This window comes from Ranitomeya imitator, chromosome 2, assembly GCF_032444005.1.
Source record: "Ranitomeya imitator isolate aRanImi1 chromosome 2, aRanImi1.pri, whole genome shotgun sequence".
Classification (NCBI taxonomy): Eukaryota; Metazoa; Chordata; class Amphibia; order Anura; family Dendrobatidae; genus Ranitomeya; species Ranitomeya imitator.
In genome coordinates this window covers 335398482-335419456 of record NC_091283.1, presented here as the reverse complement: position 1 = coordinate 335419456, position 20975 = coordinate 335398482, and the positions used below count along the sequence as shown (strand labels likewise).

Here is a 20975-nt window from a genome sequence, read left to right as displayed (position 1 = left end):
CAGGATGGCACCATTGAAGCTCTAAAAAACTATAGGGAGAAAAAGACTTTATCTAAAAAACTAATTAAAGCTGCCAAAAAGGAAACAGAGAAGCACATTGCTAAGGAGAGTAAAACTAATCCCAAACTGTTCTTCAACTATATCAATAGTAAAAGAATAAAAACTGAAAATGTAGGCCCCTTAAAAAATAGTGAGGAAAGAATGGTTGTAGATGACGAGGAAAAAGCTAACATATTAAACACCTTCTTCTCCACGGTATTCACGGTGGAAAAGGAAATGCTAGGTGAAATCCCAAGAAACAATGAAAACTCTATATTAAGGATCACCAATCTAACCCAAGAAGAGGTGCGAAACCGGCTAAATAAGATTAAAATAGATAAATCTCCGGGTCCAAATGGCATACACCCACGAGTACTAAGAGAACTAAGTAATGTAATAGATAAACCATTATTTCTTATTTTTAGGGACTCTATAGCGACAGGGTCTGTTCCGCAGGACTGGCGCATAGCAAATGTGGTGCCAATATTCAAAAAGGGCTCTAAAAGTGAACCTGGAAATTATAGGCCAGTAAGTCTAACCTCTATTGTTGGTAAAATATTTGAAGGGTTTCTGAGGGATGTTATTCTGGATTATCTCAATGAGAATAACTGTTTAACTCCATATCAGCATGGGTTTATGAGAAATCGCTCCTGTCAAACCAATCTAATCAGTTTTTATGAAGAGGTAAACTATAGGCTGGACCACGGTGAGTCATTGGACGTGGTATATCTCGATTTTTCCAAAGCATTTGATACCGTGCCACACAAGAGGTTGGTACACAAAATGAGAATGCTTGGTCTGGGGGAAAATGTGTGTAAATGGGTTAGTAACTGGCTTAGTGATAGAAAGCAGAGGGTGGTTATAAATGGTATAGTCTTTAACTGGGTCGCTGTGACCAGTGGGGTAGCGCAGGGGTCAGTATTGGGACCTGTTCTCTTCAACATATTCATTAATGATCTGGTAGAAGGTTTACACAGTAAAATATCGATATTTGCAGATGATACAAAACTATGTAAAGCAGTTAATACAAGAGAAGATAGTATTCTGCTACAGATGGATCTGGATAAGTTGGAAACTTGGGCTGAAAGGTGGCAGATGAGGTTTAACAATGATAAATGTAAGGTTATACACATGGGAAGAAGGAATCAATATCACCATTACACACTGAATGGGAAACCACTGGGTAAATCTGACAGGGAGAAGGACTTCGGGATCCTAGTTAATGATAAACTTACCTGGAGCAGCCAGTGCCAGGCAGCAGCTGCCAAGGCAAACCGGATCATGGGGTGCATTAAGAGAGGTCTGGATACACATGATGAGAGCATTATACTGCCTCTGTACAAATCCCTAGTTAGACCGCACATGGAGTACTGTGTCCAGTTTTGGGCACCGGTGCTCAGGAAGGATATAATGGAACTAGAGAGAGTACAAAGGAGGGCAACAAAATTAATAAAGGGGATGGGAGAACTACAATACCCAGATAGATTAGCGAAATTAGGATTATTTAGTCTAGAAAAAAGACGACTGAGGGGCGATCTAATAACCATGGACATATACAAATATCTCGCTGAGGATCTGTTTATACCAAGGAAGGTGACGGGCACAAGGGGGCATTCTTTGCGTCTGGAGGAGAGAAGGTTTTTCCACCAACATAGAAGAGGATTCTTTACTGTTAGGGCAGTGAGAATCTGGAATTGCTTGCCTGAGGAGGTGGTGATGGCGAACTCAGTCGAGGGGTTCAAGAGAGGCCTGGATGTCTTCCTGGAGCAGAACAATATTGTATCATACAATTATTAGGTTCTGTAGAAGGACGTAGATCTGGGGATTTATTATGATGGAATATAGGCTGAACTGGATGGACAGATGTCTTTTTTCGGCCTTACTAACTATGTTACTATGTTACTTATCTAATAGTACGTAACTGATGAAGGTCCTGTATGTTTTGGACCGAAACGTTTTAGTACTACAATAAAAATCTCACCTGAGCATTAAGTTGAGTGCAAGGTTTATTACTCTATGTACTACAAGGTGTGGGAACCTACCTTTTGCACCGCTACTAATAGTGCACGCGTCTCTATCATTTACGCTATTTTGCACAACGTCCTTCGGTACGTCGGGCAGACGGTTTGCGATGGCCCCGTACCGACGGAAGTATGAAAGTAGCCTTATAGGTATGAGTTATTGAGGCGCTCCCAGTGAGGGGGATATACATCACCAGTCCAGGCTGGGGACATAAATATAAACCTCTCGTCACTGTCAGGGCTCCTCCCTAATGCAATATGGTGTGCTGCCACCAGTTCCTGATTAGATGTACAAGCCCCGTCCAACAGCAGTCTTAGATCGGGTCAGAAACCAACCCTGGGAATATAACCAACTGAGTGTGCGGATGTGGGGATTCATGAATCGAGATAAGAGCAGCCCAAAATTAATTTTATATTTAATCGCTGAAAAGGCGCACTAGAAAATACAGAAATATATAGAGGAGCAAACATATACAGTCAGGAGTGTAGTACAAGGGTAGGGTATAGATGGGTTGCAATTAAAGTGTTATGTAGCATGAGACCACAAGGAGGCGATGATGTATCACATATCCCAATCTTAGTTATATTCTTTCCTTGGCCGCGTCCGGTTACGGATCTTCTGCCAGTAGACCAACTAAGTCCAAAATGAGGAGCTGCCTAATATCTTCTAGGCTGCTCCCTCCCACACTCTGTGCCTATCCCTGTGCTGGGCTGCCTCCCTCCTCCCATTTCTGAGAGTATGATTTTCCAGGTAGAACCGTGGATGGCCCATAAATTTCCAACTGAAGGTCCAAATGGAACGGTGGCAGCGCCAATGGGTTCACCTGGATTTTATCTGTGCAGGGAGACCAAATATGGCTAACATATTTAATTCCTGGTAGCTGAATAGGACCTGTGTACAGTATATACCCTATGGGTAAAAACATCCTAGAAATAGGAGGAACCTAATATGGCTAAATAGAGCTGTAAGGAGCGCAATAAGTGACAAAAAGAAAGCATTTAAAAATTAAAGCAAGTAGGTAGTGATGAGGCATTAAATAAATACAGAAAATTAAATACATTCTGTAAAATGCAAATCAAGGCAGCAAAGATTGAGACAGTGAGACTCATTGCCAGAGAGGGTAAAAATAATCCTAAAATATTCTTTAACAACATAAATAGTAATAAACTAAAAAACGATAGTGTTGGCCCCCTTAAAAATAGTCTGAGTGAAATGGTGGATGAGGATGAGGAAAAAACCAATATGCTAAATGACTTTTTTTCAACAGTATTTACACAAGAAAATCCCATGACGGACAATATGATCAGTGATAACAAAAATTCTCATTTTTTTTAAAATTCCTGCTGCTTAACCCAGCAGGAAGTACGGCGGCGTCTAAAAATCACTAAAGTTGACAAATCCCCGGGTCCAGATGGGATACACCCCCGAGTACTGCAGGAATTAAGTACTGTCATAGATAGACCAATATTTTTAATCTTTAAAGATTCCATAATAACAGGGTCTGTACTACAGGACTGGCTTATAGCAAATGTGGTGCCAATATTCAAAAAGGGTACAAAAACTGAACTAGGAAATTATAGACCAGTAAGCATAACCTCTACTGTGGATAAAATTCTGGAGGGTTTTCTAAGAGATGCTATGCTGGAGTATCTGAAGAGGAATAACCTCATGACCCAATATCAACATGGGTTTACTAGGGACCGTTCCTGTCAGATTAATCTGATAAGCTTCTATGAAGAGATAAGTTCTGGACTGGATCAACGACACGCAGTGGACGTAGTGTATATGGACTTTTCAAAAGCTTTTGTTACGGTGCCACACAAAAGGTTGATACATAAAATGAGAATAATGGGGATAGGGGAAAATATGTGTAAGTGGGTTAATAACTAGCTTTGGGATAGGAAACAAAGGGTGGTTATTGATGGATCACACTCTGACTGGGTCACGGTTAGCAGTGGGGTACCACAGGGGTCAGTATTAGGCCCTCTTCTTTTTCACATATTTACTAATGACCTTGTAGGGGGAATACAGAGTAGAATTTTAATATCTGCAGATGACACTAAACTCCGCAGGGTAATCAATACAGAGGAGGACAATTTTTAATATTACAGGAAGATTTATGTAAACTAGAAGCTTGAGCTGATAAATGGCAAATGAGTTTTAGGCCTCTTTCACATGTCAGTGTCTCCGGTACGTGTACTGACAGTTTTCTCATGTACCGGAGACACTGACACGTAGAACCATTCAAATGAATGGGTCTATGCACATGTCTCTGTGTTTTCACGGACCATGTGTCCGTGTTTAAAACACGGTGACATGTCCGTTTTTCTCTGGCAGCACGGTCCGCAAAGCGTCCCGCACATGTGCACACGGAGAACAGTGTGCACTCTCCTCCATGTGCACGTACCGCCCACAGGAGAGACAGCGCTACAGTAAGCGCTGTCCCCCCTGCGAGTGGTGCTGATGCCTGAATTCATTCCTTCTTCCCAGCAGCGTTCGCTGGAGGGAAGGAAGGAAAGAAAAATCTTTTTTTTCTTTTTCTTTTCCCCTCCCTCCTCTCAGCGCCGGCAGCAGGTCCTGTGTGAGCGGTTACGTGGTACCGCTCATTACAGTGAGGAATATGCGCAAACACAGGACCTGCTGCCGGCGCTGAGGAGACATCGCAGGAGCTGGGTGAGTATTTCCCGGCGCACAGGGGATGGGAGGCGGGAGGGGTCCCACAAACTTTATTTTTAAGGGAAAAGAAAAAAAGATTTTTCATTCCTTCTCTCCAGCGAACGCTGCTGGGAAGAAGGAATGAATTCTGGATTCAGCACCCAAAGCAAGGGACAGCGCTTAACTGTAGCGCTGTCTCCTGCACGGTCCGTGTGGTCCTCAGTCGGCACACGTGCTACGTGACCACACGGACACGGATAATTCCGGTACCGATTTCTCCCGTACCGGAATGATCTGGATGTGTGAAAGAGGCCTTAATGGGGATAAATGTAAGGCCATGCACTTGGGCAGAAGAAATAAGATGTATAACTGTGTGCCTAATGGTAAAACACTGGGCAAAACTGTCACTGAAAAAGACCTGGGTGTATGCGTGGATGACAAACTCCCATTTAGTGGCCAGTGTCAGGCAGCTGCTACAAAGGCAAATAATATAATGGGATGCATTAAAAGAGGCATAGATGCTCATGAGGAGAACATAATTTTACCTCTATACAAGTCACTAGTTCGACCACACTTGGAATACTGTGCACAGTTCTGGTCTCCGGTGTATAAGAAAGACATAGCTGAACTAGAGCGGGTGCAGAGAAGAGCAACCAAGGTTAATAGAGGACTGGGGGGGTCTGTAATACCAAGATAGGTTATTACACTTGGGGCTATTTAGTTTGGAAAAACAAAGCCTTAGGGGTGATCTTATTACAACGAATAAATATGAGGAGACAGTACAGAGACCTTTCTAATGATCTTTTTACTCGTAGACTTGAGTCAGGGACAAGTGGGCATCCTCTACATCTGGAGCAAAGAAGGTTTAAGCATAATCACAGACGCGGATTCTTTATTGTAAGAGCAGTGAGACTACGGAACTCTGCCATATGATATTGTAATGAGTGATTCATCACTAAAATTTAAGAAGGGACTGGATGCCTTTCTTGAAAAGTATAATGTTACAGGTTATATATACTAGATTCCTTGATAGGGCGTTGATCCAGGGAACTAGTCTGATTGCCATATGCGGAGTCAGGAAGGGATTTTTTTCCCAAATGTGGAGTTTAGTGTTTGCCGCATGTTTTTTTTGCCTTCCTCTGAATCAACATGTTAGGCTATGGGTTGAACTAGATGGACTTAAAGTCTCCCTCCAACCTTAAATACTATGTTACTACAGTAACCTCAGAGAGGTTTCACCATTAGTTGCTCTTTTTTTTTAACTGATGAAGACTATTGAGTTTGATCATTTCAGTAGATTTGTTATTGTCTATATTTAGATTATAGTAGTTAGTTCCCAAAATACTCTGATTTAACCACTTTCCGCAGCAAGTTTTATGTTCCTAACCAGGTCCCATTTTTCAAATCTGACTTGTCACTTTATGTGGTGATAACTTTGGAATTGTTCACAAAGGATAATAAGGAAACAAATGGACCTTAGTGGGACACTGTTGTTGGTCACATGGCAGCACAAAAGATGGACACCATTAACAAGCTTGGCACTATGTACCCTGTTTTCCACATCCCAGAGATTGTGTTGGTCATTACCATTTAAACCCTTTACATGGATCTGGACTTACACAGAGACCCCCTAGGCTTGAGCCTCAGTGTGACGTTCTGTTTTGTGGTGTGAGATGGCAAGAAGATTAGTCAGGTAGCCCGGTCAGAACCAGGAGGGCAGAGAAAACACAAAATCAGAAGATGCAAGATTAGTCATCAAACAGGGAGCTGAGCATAGAGGACTGAACTAGAGGAGAATAAGACTGTGTCTGGCAGATCCGTCAATATGCATTGAGCTTTAGTATGGTTTGGTGCTTTCCAGTTGGCTGAAGTAGGGAGTAGATCATTTCAGCTGGACAGCACACACTCATACTGCCAGACTGGATGGTATGACAGATCCCAGGCACCCCAATCTCAGTGGCTGGACAGAGCCTGCGCCGCCCAGAGTTTCTCGTTCCTACATCTTCATCACCCGCACTGCCTTCAGAATAAATAAGGCCACGCCTGGTGACAGAAGCAGACATTGCGATAGCAGATGCCAGAAGAGATGGGACACAGCATTTGCAGAAGCCCTAACACAACTAAATGGCAGAGAATAAGAGCAGTAGAAATCAACATAAAGCGACTCCATTTTGGAAATTATAACTTTCATTGAATTAATCTATAGGAGTAGTGACTATTTTGACTCCAAAGACATTTTCTAGAAAATAGCACGCAGTGCATATTGAAGAGTGAAAGTTGCACATTTGCGTTTTTATTGCCTAAAACATAGTGCTTTGATTGTGCTCCAGGAGACACACCATAAATTAAGTGGTTTTGACTCACGATAGTAATGCCAAATACACGGATGCTAAATGTGGTTTGGGCACGCTGCGAGGCTCAGAAGCGAAAGAGAGATTTGACTTTGGGAGAGCAGATATTGCTGGATTGGTTTATGGAAGCCATTAATTTTCAAGAGCCTTTCTGCCACTAATAATGTGGAAACCTCTGTTTTTCCAATGACAGATTACAGGTCTGAGTGGGGAATTATTTTTTGGGGGATGAGTAGAAGTTTTTATTGGTATTAGATTCGCCTTCATAACAAATGTATGTCTTTTTATTGCATGTTTGGGTTTCTATTACACTGTGAACTGTCATTATCTATGGGAATAATTCACTATTTTCACATAACTTGCTATTTTTATTAACTGTTTATAAATGTTAAAAAGCAAAATTCAGGGACTTTATATACAAAAATCATAATTTATTTTATTCTTTGCAGATGACTGTACCAGCAGATCAAAGCGACAGCTTAGATCCTCAATTTTTAAATCAGATGATCTTGAGATTCCACAGGATACAACTGAAGTGAATGCCATTACTCTAAATTTATCGTCATCCCTTCACATCAAAGATCTGTCATCTGATCCTTTGAAACAGGTTCCGTCTTCTGATTCATTACTGACTACAAATGAAAATCAAAGTCACAAAATAAGCATTAAAAAGCGAAATGCTCCTAAATCAAGGAAGCCATTTTTACATTCAGAACATGGAAATAGTTTTCCCCTTGAAAAGTCTTTTGTTAAACATCAAACAATTCACACAGCAGCGAATAGATTTTCTTGTTCCAAGTGTGTGAAATGTTTTAACCAGAAATCAGATCTTGTTAGGCACCAGAAAAGTCACACAGAGGAGAAGTCATTTAAATGTTCAGAATGTGAGAAATATTTGACACATAAATCAAGTTTTGTTAAGCACCAGAGAACCCACACAGGAGAGAAGCCTTTTTCCTGTTCAGAATGTGGGAAATGTTTTAACCAGAAATGGAATCTTACTATACACCAAATAACTCACACAGGAAAGAAACCTTTTTCTTGTTCAGAATGTGGGAAATATTTTAACCAGAAGGCACATCTTGAGAGCCACAAGAAAACCCACACAGGGGAAAAACCTTTTTCATGTTCAGAATGTGGGAAAAGTTTTTTGAATAAATCATATTTTCTTAGTCACCAGAGAACTCACACAGGGGAGAAGCCTTTTTCATGTTCAGAATGTGGGAAAAGTTTTTTGAATAAATCATATCTTCTTAGTCACCAGAGAACTCACACAGGGGAGAAGCCTTTTTCATGTTCAGAATGTGGGAAATGTTTTAACCGGAAGGCACATCTTGAGAGCCACAAGAAAACCCACACAGGGGAAAAACCTTTTTCATGTTCAGAATGTGGGAAAAGTTTTTTGAATAAATCATATCTTCTTAGTCACCAGAGAACTCACACAGGGGAGAAGCCTTTTTCATGTTCAGAATGTGGGAAATGTTTTACCCGGAAGACACAACTTGAGAGCCACAAGAAAACCCACACAGGGGAAAAACCTTTTTCATGTTCAGAATGTGGGAAAAGTTTTTTGAAAAAATCATATCTTCTTAGTCACCAGAGAACTCACACAGGGGAGAAGCCTTTTTCATGTTCAGAATGTGGGAAATGTTTTAACCGGAAATCTGATTTCGGTAAGCACCAGAGAACCCACACAGGAGAGAAGCCTTTTTCCTGTTCAGAATGTGGGAAATGTTTTATCCAGAAATCAGTTTTGGTTTACCACTACAGAACTCACACAGGGGAAAAGCCTTTTTCCTGTTCAGAATGTGGGAAATGTTTTAACCAGAAATCAGATTTGGGTAAGCACCAAAGAACTCACACAGGGGAAAAGCCTTTTTACTGTTCAGAATGTGGGAAATATTTTACACAGAAGTCATATTATGTTAAGCACCAGAGAATTCACACAGGGAAGAAGCCTTTTTCCTGTTCAGAATGTGAGAAATGTTTTAACCAGAAATCAGATTTGGTTTACCACCACAGAACTCACACAGGGGAAAAGCCTTTTTCCTGTTCAGAATGTGGGAAATGTTTTAAGACGAAGTCAGTTTTGGGTAAGCACCAGAGAACCCACACAGGGGAGAAGCCTTTTTCCTGTTTATAATGTGAGAAATGTTTCAACCAGAAATCGCATCTTAAAAGCCACCAGGGAATACACACTGTATAGAAGCCTTTTTCCTGTTCAGAATATGAAAATATTTTGCTAAGAAATTATGTCTTCTTAGTCACCAGAGCAATAACACAGAGGAGAAGCCTTTTTCATGTTCTTATTGTGGAGAATGTTTTACATGGAAATCAACTCTTAGTAAACATCAGAGAAGTCACATGCAGCGCCCCAGGGTCCTGGTTGTTGCAGTAATGTCATTCTTTCACCAGGGGGAGTGGTATTACGTCTGAAGGCAATAAAGGAGATCACCATACCAGGTATCACAAACCACACAACACACTTCACACTCCAGGCCGCCAGGGGAGCCATGTTTCTATCTATTAGGGCACTCCTCACAATTAGGTAAAACTGGTAGTCTGGACAGGAAGTGAAACAGAAGCTGGCTGGAGTGAGAGGGAGCCAGATGCAGACTGAGGTCTGCGGAGGACGAGGGCCGCGCTTAGTAACCCGATGTTTACCCTGGTTACCAGTGTAAATGTAAAAAAAAACAAACACTACATACTTACATTGCGGTGTCTGTCCCCCGGCGCTGTGCTTTCCTGCACGGACTGTCAGCGCCGGCCAGCCGTAAAGCAGAGCAAAGCGGTGACGTTACCGCTGTGATTTACGGCCAGCCTGCGCTCACACTCAGTGCAGGAAAGCACAGCGCCGGGGGACAGACACCGGAATGTAAGTATGTAGTGTTTTTTTTTTTTTACATTTACACTGGTAACGAGGGTAAACATTGGGTTACTAAGCGCGGCCCTGCGCTTTGTAACCCGATGTTTACCCTGGTTACCAGGGGACCGGCATCGTTGGTCGCTGGAGAGCTGTCTGTGTGACAGCTCTCCAGCGACCACACAGCGACGCTGCAGCAATCGGCATCGTTGTCTTGATCGCTGCAGCGTCGGTAAATGTGACGGTACCTTAAGAAAATAAAAATAAAAAACAATATTTCTCACCTGTCTGTCTTTCTGTCCCACACCGTAATCCATGTCTGGGGTGTGAAAGAAATTAGTTCATTTCTGTTTTGAATAAAATACAAGAAAATAGCATTATAGAAGAATAACATATGTTCTCAGTTATCATCTGTCTATGTGCAGATATTTTTATGGCCTGATGGTTTTTCTTACAATTCCCAGAAATTGATCAAGGACATACTGTATTGTTGTTTCCAAAATAAAATAATTACATTGTATAACCACAAAAAATGTTTGTGTACTCAGCCTAAATTTTCTTGAGAACTTCAACTCTTGAACCAGGACACGTTGACATAAGGAAAGTTCCCCCACATTCTCATGTAATTTATCTTGCATCTCAAAATGTGTTTGACAACCTATTGTATAACTCATATTTCTGCCAGATTATTGTGTAATGCCTCATTTTCCTTTGATCTTGTAATATAAAAGACCTCACTATTAATTAAACAGACTATTTGGAAAGACAAATCGTGTATGTGTCTCTCTGATTATTGCTCACTAGATGGTGGCCCGATTCTAACGTATCGGGTATTCTAGAATATTTAGGTAGTATATAGCACAGGCTACGTACTATATTGTGACGTAGTATATAACACAGCGTACATAGTATATAGCAGAGCTACGTAGTATATAGCAGAGCCACGTAGCATATTGCACAGCCAGGTAGTATATTGGACAGTCACGTTGTATATTGCACAGTCACATTGTATATTGTGTTATGGACCTGGTGGTTAGGAGCACCAGGAATGACCTGATGTTTAAACACATAGGACAAGCTCTGGGAAGTGGGAACTCTGCTGACCGCAATCCCTAATCCTATCACACACACACTAGAAATAGCCGTGGAGCGAACCTAACAGGCCTAGTCGCCTCGGCACAGCCTAAGAGCCAGCTACCCCTAGAGAAGAAAGTAAAGCCTACCTTGCCTAAGAGAAATTCCCCAAAGGAAAAGGCAGCCCCCCACATATATTGACTATGAGTAAGATGAAATACACAAACATAGGAATGAAAGAGATTTCAGCAAAGGGAGGCCCGACTAATTAAACAGACAGAGGATAGAAAAGGTCACTTTGCGGTCAGCACAAAAAACTACAAAAGACCACGCAGAGTGTGCAAAAAGACCCCCGCACCAACTCACGGTGCGGCGGTGCCACTCTGCATCCCAGAGCTTCCAGCTAACCAGACAAAATCATATTAGCAAGCTGCACAGAAACGCAAGAACAACAAAAATAAACTAGCAAGAACTTGGCTTCTGTTGGCATAGACAGGTCACCAGAAAGATCCAAGAGAGAACTGAATCAGTACTGGAACATTGACAGGTGGCATGGAGTAACGATCTAGGTGGAGTTAAATAGAGCAGCAGCCTAAGAATAAACCAGGTCACCTGTGGAAGGAATCTCAGAACCAGCAGCTCCACTCACAGCCACCAGAGGGAGACCATGGACAGAACTCGCCGAAGTACCATTCATGACCACAGGAAGGAGTTCCAAAACAGAATTCACAACAGTACCCCCCCCCCCCCTTGAGGAGGGGTCACCGAACCCTCACCAGAACCCCCAGGCCGATCAGGACGAGCCAAATGAAAGGCACGAACCAGATCAGCAGCTTGAACATCGGAGGCAACAACCCAGGAATTATCTTCCTGACCATAACCCTTCCACTTGACCAGGTACTGGAGTTTCCGTCTCAAAACACGAAAATCTAAAATCTTCACCACATACTCCAACTCCCCCTCGACTAACACCGGGGCAGGAGGGTCAACGGAGGGAACCATAGGTGCCACGTATCTCCGCAACAACGACCTATGGAACACATTAGGGATGGCAAAAGAAGCCGGAAGGGCCAAACGAAATGACACAGGATTAAGAACTTCAGAAATCTTATAAGGACCAATGAAACGAGGTTTAAACTTAGGAGAGGAAACCTTCATAGGAACATAACGAGACGACAACCAAACCAAATCCCCAACACGAAGTCGGGGACCAACACGGCGACGGCGGTTAGCAAAACATTGAGCCTTCTCCTGGGACAATGTCAAATTGTCTACCACGTGAGTCCAAATTTGCTGCAACCTGTCCACCACAATCCACACAAGGACAGTCCGAAGGCTCAACCTGCCCTGAAGAAAAACGAGGATGGAAACCAGAATTACAGAAAAAAGGCGAAACCAAAGTAGCCAAGCTGGCCCGATTATTAACCCCTTTACCCCCAAGGGTGGTTTGCACGTTATGGACCGGGCCAATTTTTACAATTCTGACCACTCTCCCTTTATGAGGTTATAACTCTGGAACGCTTCAACGGATCCCGGTGATTCTGACATTGTTTTCTTGTAACATATTGTACTTCATGATAGTGGTAAAATTTCTTCGATATAACTTGCGTTTATTTGTGGAAAAAACGGAAATTTGGCGAAAATTTTGAAAATTTCGCAATTTTCCAACTTTGAATTTTTATTCTGTTAAGCCAGAGAGATATGTGACACAATATAGTTAATGAATAACATTTCCCACATGTCTACTTTACATCAGCACAATTTTGGAGACAACATTTTTTTTTTCTACAAAGTTATAAGGGTTAAAATTTGACCAGCAATTTCTCATTTTTACAACAAAATTTAGAAAACCATTTTTTTTAGGGACCACCTCACATTTGAAGTCATTTTGAGGGGTCTATATGGCAGAAAATACCCAAAAGTGACACCATTCTAAAAACTGCACCCCTCAAGGTGCGCAAAACCAAATTCAAGAAGTTGATTAACCCTTCAGGTGTTTCACAGCAGCAGAAGCAACATGGAAGGAAAAAATTAACATTTTACTTTTTAGTCACAAAAATGATCTTTCAGCAATAATTTTTTTAATTTCCCAATGGTAAAAAGATGAAATGGACCTCAAAAGTTGTTGTCCAATTTGTCATGAGTACGCTGATACCCCACATGTGAGGGGGAACCACTTTTTGGGCGCACGGCAGGGCTCAGAAGAAAAGGAGCGCCGTTTGACATTTTCAATCTAAAATTGGCTGGAATTGAGATCGGACGCCATGTCGCGTTTGGCGAGCCCCTGATGTGCCTAAACAGTGGAAACCCCCCACAAGTGACCCCATTTTGGAAACTAGACCCCCTAAGGAACTTATCTAGATGTCATGAGCACTTTTATCCCCCAAGTGCTTCACGAAAGTTTATAATGCCCGGGCATGAAAATAAAAAATCCTATTTTTTCCACAAACATGATCGTTTAGTCCCCAATTTTTTATTTTCTCAAGGGTAAAAGGAGAAATTGGACCCCAAAAGTTGTTGTCCAAATTGTCCTGAGTACGCTGATACCCCATATGTGGGGGGGGGAACCACTGTTTGGGCGCATGGCAGGGCTCAGAAGGAAAGGAGCGCCGTTTGACATTTTCAATCTAAAATTGGCTGGAATTGAGATCGGACGCCATGTCACGTTTGGCGAGCCCCTGATGTGCCTAAACAGTGGAAAACCCCCACAAGTGACCCCATTTTGGAAACTAGACCCCCTAAGGAACTTATCTAGATGTGTCATGAGCACTTTTATCCCCCAAGTGCTTCACGAAAGTTTATAATGCTCGGGCGTGAAAATAAAAAATCCTATTTTTTCCACAAACATGATCGTTTAGTCCCCAATTTTTTATTTTCTCAAGGGTAAAAGGAGAAATTGGACCCCAAAAGTTGTTGTCCAATTTGTCCTGAGTACGCTGATACCCCATATGTGGGGGGGAACCACTGTTTGGGCGCATGGCAGGGCTCAGAAGGAAAGGAGTACCGTTTGACATTTTCAATCTAAAATTGGCTGGAATTGAGATCGGACGCCATGTCACGTTTGGCGAGCCCCTGATGTGCCTAAACAGTGGAAAACCCCCACAAGTGACCCCATTTTGGAAACTAGACCCCCTAAGGAACTTATCTAGATGTGTCGTGAGCACTTTTATCCCCCAAGTGCTTCACGAAAGTTTATAATGCCTGGGCGTGAAAATAAAAAATCCTATTTTTTTCCACAAACGTGATCGTTTAGTCCCCAATTTTTTATTTTCTCAAGGGTAAAAGGAGAAATTGGACCCCAAAAGTTGTTGTCCAATTTGTGAAGGTACGACGTATCGCTGTGGCGTGCACATTGTGACAGCAGGAAAGCGTTGAGCATTGCCATTTGTACGATGTACACGGACAGCTTTTTGTACCACACCTTGGCCTTCCTCAAAGCACTGTACGGTTGGAGGAGCTGATCGGAGAGATCAACGCCCCCCATGCTTTTGTTGTACCCCAGTACACAGTCCGGTTTGCAGACCTGTGTAGAGGTACCCCGTACAGTGCTGAGGGCACTGCCATCACCGTGTATGGTGGTCAAGAGAAGGACATCCCTCTTGTCCTTGTACTTGACCACCAGCAGGTGGTCGCTACATTGGGCTCTGCTCTCACCTTTTCTGAGCATCTGCCCAAGTAGCGTCTTTGGGAGGCCTCTCTGATTTTTGCGGACTGTACCGCAGGCTGCGGTACCTCGCGCAGAGAGGGATTTGTAGAGTGGGATGCTGGTATAAAAGTTATCAGTATAGAGGTGATAACCTTTATCCAGCAGTGGGTGCACCAAATCCCACACTATTTTCCCACTCACTCCCAGGACAGGGGGACACTCAGGCGGTTCAATCCTGCTGTCCTTCCCCTCGTAGACTCTAAAGCTGTAGGTGTACCCTGAGGTACTCTCACACAGCTTGTAGAGTTTGATTCCGTACCTGGCCCTCTTGCTGGGCAGGTATTGACGGAATCTGAGCCGCCCCTTAAAATGAACCAAGGACTCATCCACGCAGATGTCCCTTTTGGGCACGTACACTTCACCGAACTTTTTGTTGAAGTGTTCGATGACAGGCCGAACTTTGAACAGACGGTCAAAGTTGGGGTCATCTCGTGCGGGACACTGTGCATTATCGGAATAATGCAGGAATTTATGGATGGCCTCAAAACGCGTTCGGACCATGACCATTCGGAACACTGGAGTGTTGAATAAAATATCAACACTCCAATATTGCCGAACTTCTGGCTTCTTCAGGAGCCCCATATGAAGCATCAGGCCCCAAAACTGCATCATTTCAACTGCGTCTACAGGAGACCAGTTAGAATATGATGAACTGGTGTTTTGCTCCAAAAATTGACGAGCATACAAATTAGTTTGCTCCACCATGAGGTTAACAAAATCCTCAGAGAAAAAGACTTTGAAAAAGTCTATTTCTGTGAGGCCGGTGGTGTCAAAACTGATTCCTGATTCTGCCACAAAATCAGGAATCAGTGGCTCGTAATTTTCGGGGGGCGAGGTCCATACGGGGTCCGAAGAGGGGCGCGCTGGTTCATCTTCAGGAGTGGGCCCTGCCTCATCTTCATCTTCATGAATGATGGGCACTTCTGTCCTGCGGCGTCTGCGTGGCGGTTCCGCAGGGCCGGAGGAGGAAGATGAGGAGGAGGAAGAGGATGAGGAAGAATCAGAAAAATAATGAAAAGTGGGATCCTCTCCCTCGCTATCAGTGTCGGAGGCAAGGAAAGCATATGCCTCCTCCGCTGAATAGCGCTGTTGGGACGAACGGGACGAGCGGGACATTTTTTTTATGAGTATGGTGCTTGGGTGTAATTTATTGGGAACTATGTGTACGTGTGGGGGGATAGTGTTTGGTGCAAACTATTCTTAAAAGAAAAAGCTAAAGGGAAAGAAAAAGTAAAGGGGAGAAAAAAATACCTGTGAAAGGAAAAGTCTAAAACAGCAGGCCCTAGCTCTGATAAGTGAACCGCGTCAAATTTCGGCGCCTGCTGGGTGTACGAACGGGGATGTGGAAAAAACGCCAGGCACGAGAGCTCTAAGTGACACGGTTCACTTATCAGAGTTCGGTGGCTGCTGGGTGTGCGAACGGGGATGTGAAAAGGGAAGGCACAGATTAGACGCGGCGGCTGGGGATGGGGGAAAAAAAAAAAAGGCACGGATTAGACGCAGCGGCTGGAGGAGCGCACGGAGATGGGGAAAGAAAAAAAAAAGAAAAGGGAAGGCACAGATTAGATGCGGCGGCTGGGGGAGCGCAAGGGGATGGGGGAAAAAAAAAAGAAAAGGCACGGATTAGACGCAGCGGCTGGAGGAGCGCACGGAGATGGGGAAAGAGAAAAAAAGAAAAGGGAAGGCACAGATTAGATGCGGCGGCTGGGGGAGCGCAAGGGGATGGGGGAAAAAAAAAAGAAAAGGCACGGATTAGACGCAGCTGCTGGAGGAGCGCACGGAGATGGGGAAAGAAAAAAAAAAGAAAAGGGAAGGCACAGATTAGACGCGGCAGCTGGGGGAGCGCAAGGGGATGGGGAAAAAAAAAAGAAAAGGCACGGATTAGACGCAGCGGCTGGAGGAGCGCACGGAGATGGGGAAAGAAAAAAAAAGAAAAGGGAAGGCACAGATTAGATGCGGCGGCTGGGGGAGCGCAAGGGGATGGGGGAAAAAAAAGAAAGAAAAGGCACGGATTAGACGCAGCGGCTGGAGGAGCGCACGGAGATGGGGAAAGAGAAAAAAAGAAAAGGGAAGGCACAGATTAGATGCGGCGGCTGGGGGAGCGCAAGGGGATGGGGGAAAAAAAAAAGAAAAGGCACGGATTAGACGCAGAGGCTGGAGGAGCGCACGGAGATGGGGAAAGAAAAAAAAAAGAAAAGGGAAGGCACAGATTAGACGCGGCGGCTGGGGGAGCGCAAGGGGATGGGGGAAAAAAAAAAGAAAAGGCACGGATTAGACGCAGCGGCTGGAGGAGCGCACGGAGATGGGGAAAGAAAAAAAAAAAGAAAAGGGAAGGCACAGATTAGACGCGCCGGCTGGGGGAGCGCACGGGGATGGGGGAAAAAAAAGCGAGCACGAGTGTTGATAGGTGAACTGCGTCACCAATCAACGCTCGGCGGCTGCTAAATTTGGGCACGGATACGGCGCAAGGAGGGGGGATTGGAGAAGGGGGGATGGGAGAAGGGGGGATGGAAGAAGGGGGGATGGAAGAAGGGGGGACGGGAGAAGGGGGGATGAATAGAGATCGGGCCGGGATCGGGGTATCAACACTTACGGTTTGTAGTCTCTCTTCTTTCTTCTCTCTTCTTTCTTTAGCTAGAATTGTGGTGTCACAGGCTACTGTGGCACCACAAGTCTCAGCACAGGAGGGGATCTCAAAGCGTGACCGCTCTGAAGGAATCCTCACCAAGTGTGAGGATTCCTTCAGAGCAGTTACACAGGTCAGGGGCAGGTGAGACAGGTCACAGAGCGGTCACACCGCTGCTGTGACCTGTGATTGGTGGGATCGATGATCACATCGATCCCACCAATCAAAGAAGGCCCTGGTGACGCTGGTGTTGCTATGCACCAGCCTATGATCGGAGCTCACAGCTCCGATCATAGGCAGGTCACCGGCAGGTCACCAGCAGGGCACAGCGCGGTCACACCGCTGCTGTGCCCTGTGATTGGCGCGATCGACGATCACATCGATCGCGCCAATCAGACTGGGAACACGGGGCTGCAGAGCGCGCAGGTAGGCAGGACACAGCAGCGGCGGTAACACCGTCGCTGTGTCCTGCGATTGGCGCGATCGATGTGATCGTCGATCGCGCCAATCAGAGTTGAATGCTTCGGAGCCATGGCAGGAGATCCGGAGCCATGGCCCGGGGCTGCAGAGTGCGCAGATAGGGGCAGGGCACAGAGCGGTAACACCGCCGCTGTGCCCTGCGATTGGCGCGATCGATCTATCGCGATCGCGCCAATCCCGGGGGGGTTTGGGCACATGCCTGGCATTGCCAGGCACTGGCCTAGGATAGAGTACATCGGTACTCGATCCTAGGCTGGGACCTCACTGTTTCAGCCAAATTGGCTGAAACAATGAGAGGCTGCGATTGGCTGCTCAGAATTGAGCAGCCAATCACAGCGATCGGGAGGCCGGGGGGGCGGCGACAGGCCCTAGGATGCCGACACCATCTTCCTGCAGGTAAGATGGCGTCGGAATTTTAATGCGATCACTGCGACTTAAGTCGCAGTGTCGCATTAAAGGGCATGACGTACTATTGCGTCCTTGGGAAGTAGGGCCCACCCCACATGGACGCAATAGTACGTCAGATGGCAGAAAGGGGTTAACCCCTTCATGACCCAGCCTATTTTGACCTTAAAGACCTTGCCGTTTTTTGCAATTCTGACCAGTGTCCCTTTATGAGGTAATAACTCAGGAACGCTTCAATGGATCCTAGCGGTTCTGAGATTGTTTTTTCGTGACATATTGGGCTTCATGTTAGTGGTAAATTTAGGTCAATAAATTCTGCGTTTATTTGTGATAAAAACGGAAATTTGGCGAATATTTTGAAAATTTCACAATTTTCACATTTTGAATTTTTATTCTGTTAAACCAGAGAGATATGTGACACAAAATAGTTAATAAATAACATTTCCCACATGTATACTTTACATCAGCACAATTTTGGAAACAAAATTTTTTTTTGCTACGAAGTTATAAGGGTTAAAATTTGACCAGCGATTTCTCATTTTTACAACGAAATTTACAAAACCATTTTTTTTAGGGACCACCTCACATTTGAAGTCAGTTTGAGGGGTCTATATGGCTGAAAATACCCAAAAGTGACACCATTCTAAAAAATGCACCCCTCAAGGTACTCAAAACCACATTCAAGACGTTTATTAACCCTTCAGGTACTTCACAGCAGCAGAAGCAACATGGAAGGAAAAAATGAACATTTAACTTTTTAGTCACAAAAATTATCTTTTAGCAACAATTTTTTTATTTTCCCAATGGTAAAAGGAGAAACTGAACCACGAAATTTGTTGTCCAATTTGTCCTGAGTACGCCGATACCTCATATGTCCACTGTTTGGGCGCACGGCAGGGCTTGGAAGGGAAGGTGCGCCATTTGACTTTGAATGAAAAATTGGCTCCACTCTTTAGCGGACACCATGTCACGTTTGGAGAGCCCCCGTGTGCCTATAAATTGGAGCTCCCCCACAAGTGACCCCATTTTGGAAACTAGACCCCCCAAGGAACTTATCTAGATGCCTAGTGAGCACTTTAAACCCTCAGGTGCTTCACAAATTGATCTGTAAAAATGAAAAAGTACTTTTTTTTCACAAAAAAATTATTTTCGCCTCAATTTTTTCTTTTTCACATGGGCAATAGGATAAAATGGATCATAAAATTTGTTGGGCAATTTCTCCCGAGTACGCCGATACCTCATATGTGGGGGTAAACCACTGTTTGGGCACATGGTAAGGCTCGGAAGGGAAGGCGCGCCATTTGACTTTTTGAATGAAAAATTAGCTCCAATTGTTAGCGGACACCATGTCGCGTTTGGAGAGCCCCTGTGTGCCTAAACATTGGAGCTCCCCCACAAGTGACCCCATTTTGGAAACTAGACCCCCCAAGGAACTTATTTAGATGCATATTGAGCACTTTAAACCCCCAGGTGCTTCACAGAAGTTTATAACGCAGAGCCATGAAAATAAAAAATAATTTTTCTTTCCTCAAAAATGATTTTTTAGCCTGGAATTTCCTATTTTGCCAAGGGTAATAGGAGAAATTGGACCCCAAATGTTGTTGTCCAGTTTGTCCTGAGTACGTTGATACCCCATATGTGGGGGTAATCCACTGTTTGGGGGCAGGGCTCGGAAGGGAAGGCACGCCATTTGGCTTTTTAACCCTTATCCGGCTGAATAGGTACAATTGTAACTATTCCGTTTTAAAATTGCAATAACTTTTTGTTGAAAAGACGTAGAGGGCTGAAATTTCGTGACATCTCTACATTTTTGGTCCAGAATATATTGGCCAAATTTCAATAAAATATCTCCACCCGCTTCCGAGATAAGGGGTCGAGATCTTTTTGCATCCATAACAAGCTGCATAGGTACAAATGTACCTCATATATTTTGAATGAAGATAATGCAAGGGAAAAAGCATAAATTTTTTTTTAATGATAATGCTATTTAACTATTATAAACAAGTAAAAAACTGTTCATTTACATTATAAAAGAAAATGTAAGAAACTTTTTTTTATTGATTTTCTTTGCAAGTAATGCATGTTGGCTTTGCTACAGAGTGTTCATCGCAAATGGGTTTCACACAAACCACACAAGACTTTCTAGTCTTGCGTTGTTTTCGCCTCAGGTCTCTGCAGACATAGCAACTACCAACAACAGGGGAGGGTCCACGACTACCATGAGGTATTTTGGGGCCAGCTGCTGGCTGCGATGCTACCACAATGCATCGTCCAAGCACCATTTCTACTGCACCTCGAAGAAAATGGTTTCTCATTATCATTTTGTTTGTACTACGATCTTCAATTGCAATCATACACAGCTGATTTGCGAGATCTTTCAGGAACTTTCTTCGTTGATCCTTTGCCCTGAAGCTTGGATTGTGTTCTCTGTAGATGATGTAGGATGCTATCCCACTGACATCAATCATATTGTAGAAAAATGCCAAAGTCCAACGTGATGTTCGTCGTTTCACAGTGTACTCTCCCAACATTTTATCCATAACATCAACGCCACCTTTTGTTATGTTGTAGTATTTTATTATCTCTGGCTTGGCTGCTAGTGTCTCTTCAACTTCTCCCGTCATGTGCATAGATGATAGAAGCACGACTGATTTGTTCTTCTTTGGTACATATGAACAGACTGTTGCATCATGATTGTAGGCAAAATTTGTCGAGTATACAGGCCTTTCTTTGGCAGGCTGCATGTTGTTAGGT

At 43.8% G+C, this 20975-nt stretch overlaps 1 protein-coding gene across 2 annotated transcripts in view; it reads left to right on the top strand.

The window, feature by feature from the left end:
• The window catches only part of LOC138663610 (oocyte zinc finger protein XlCOF6-like), a 100733-nt gene extending 90033 nt beyond the window's left edge, over positions 1-10700 (top strand). For both annotated transcript variants that reach the window (XM_069749879.1, XM_069749880.1), the window contains one exon: positions 7517-10700. In XM_069749879.1, coding sequence (XP_069605980.1) covers positions 7517-9210 — 1694 coding nt within the window. In that variant the 3' untranslated portion in view covers positions 9211-10700. The remainder of the gene's footprint in view (positions 1-7516) is intronic.
• Positions 10701-20975: the final 10275 nt, after the last annotated feature.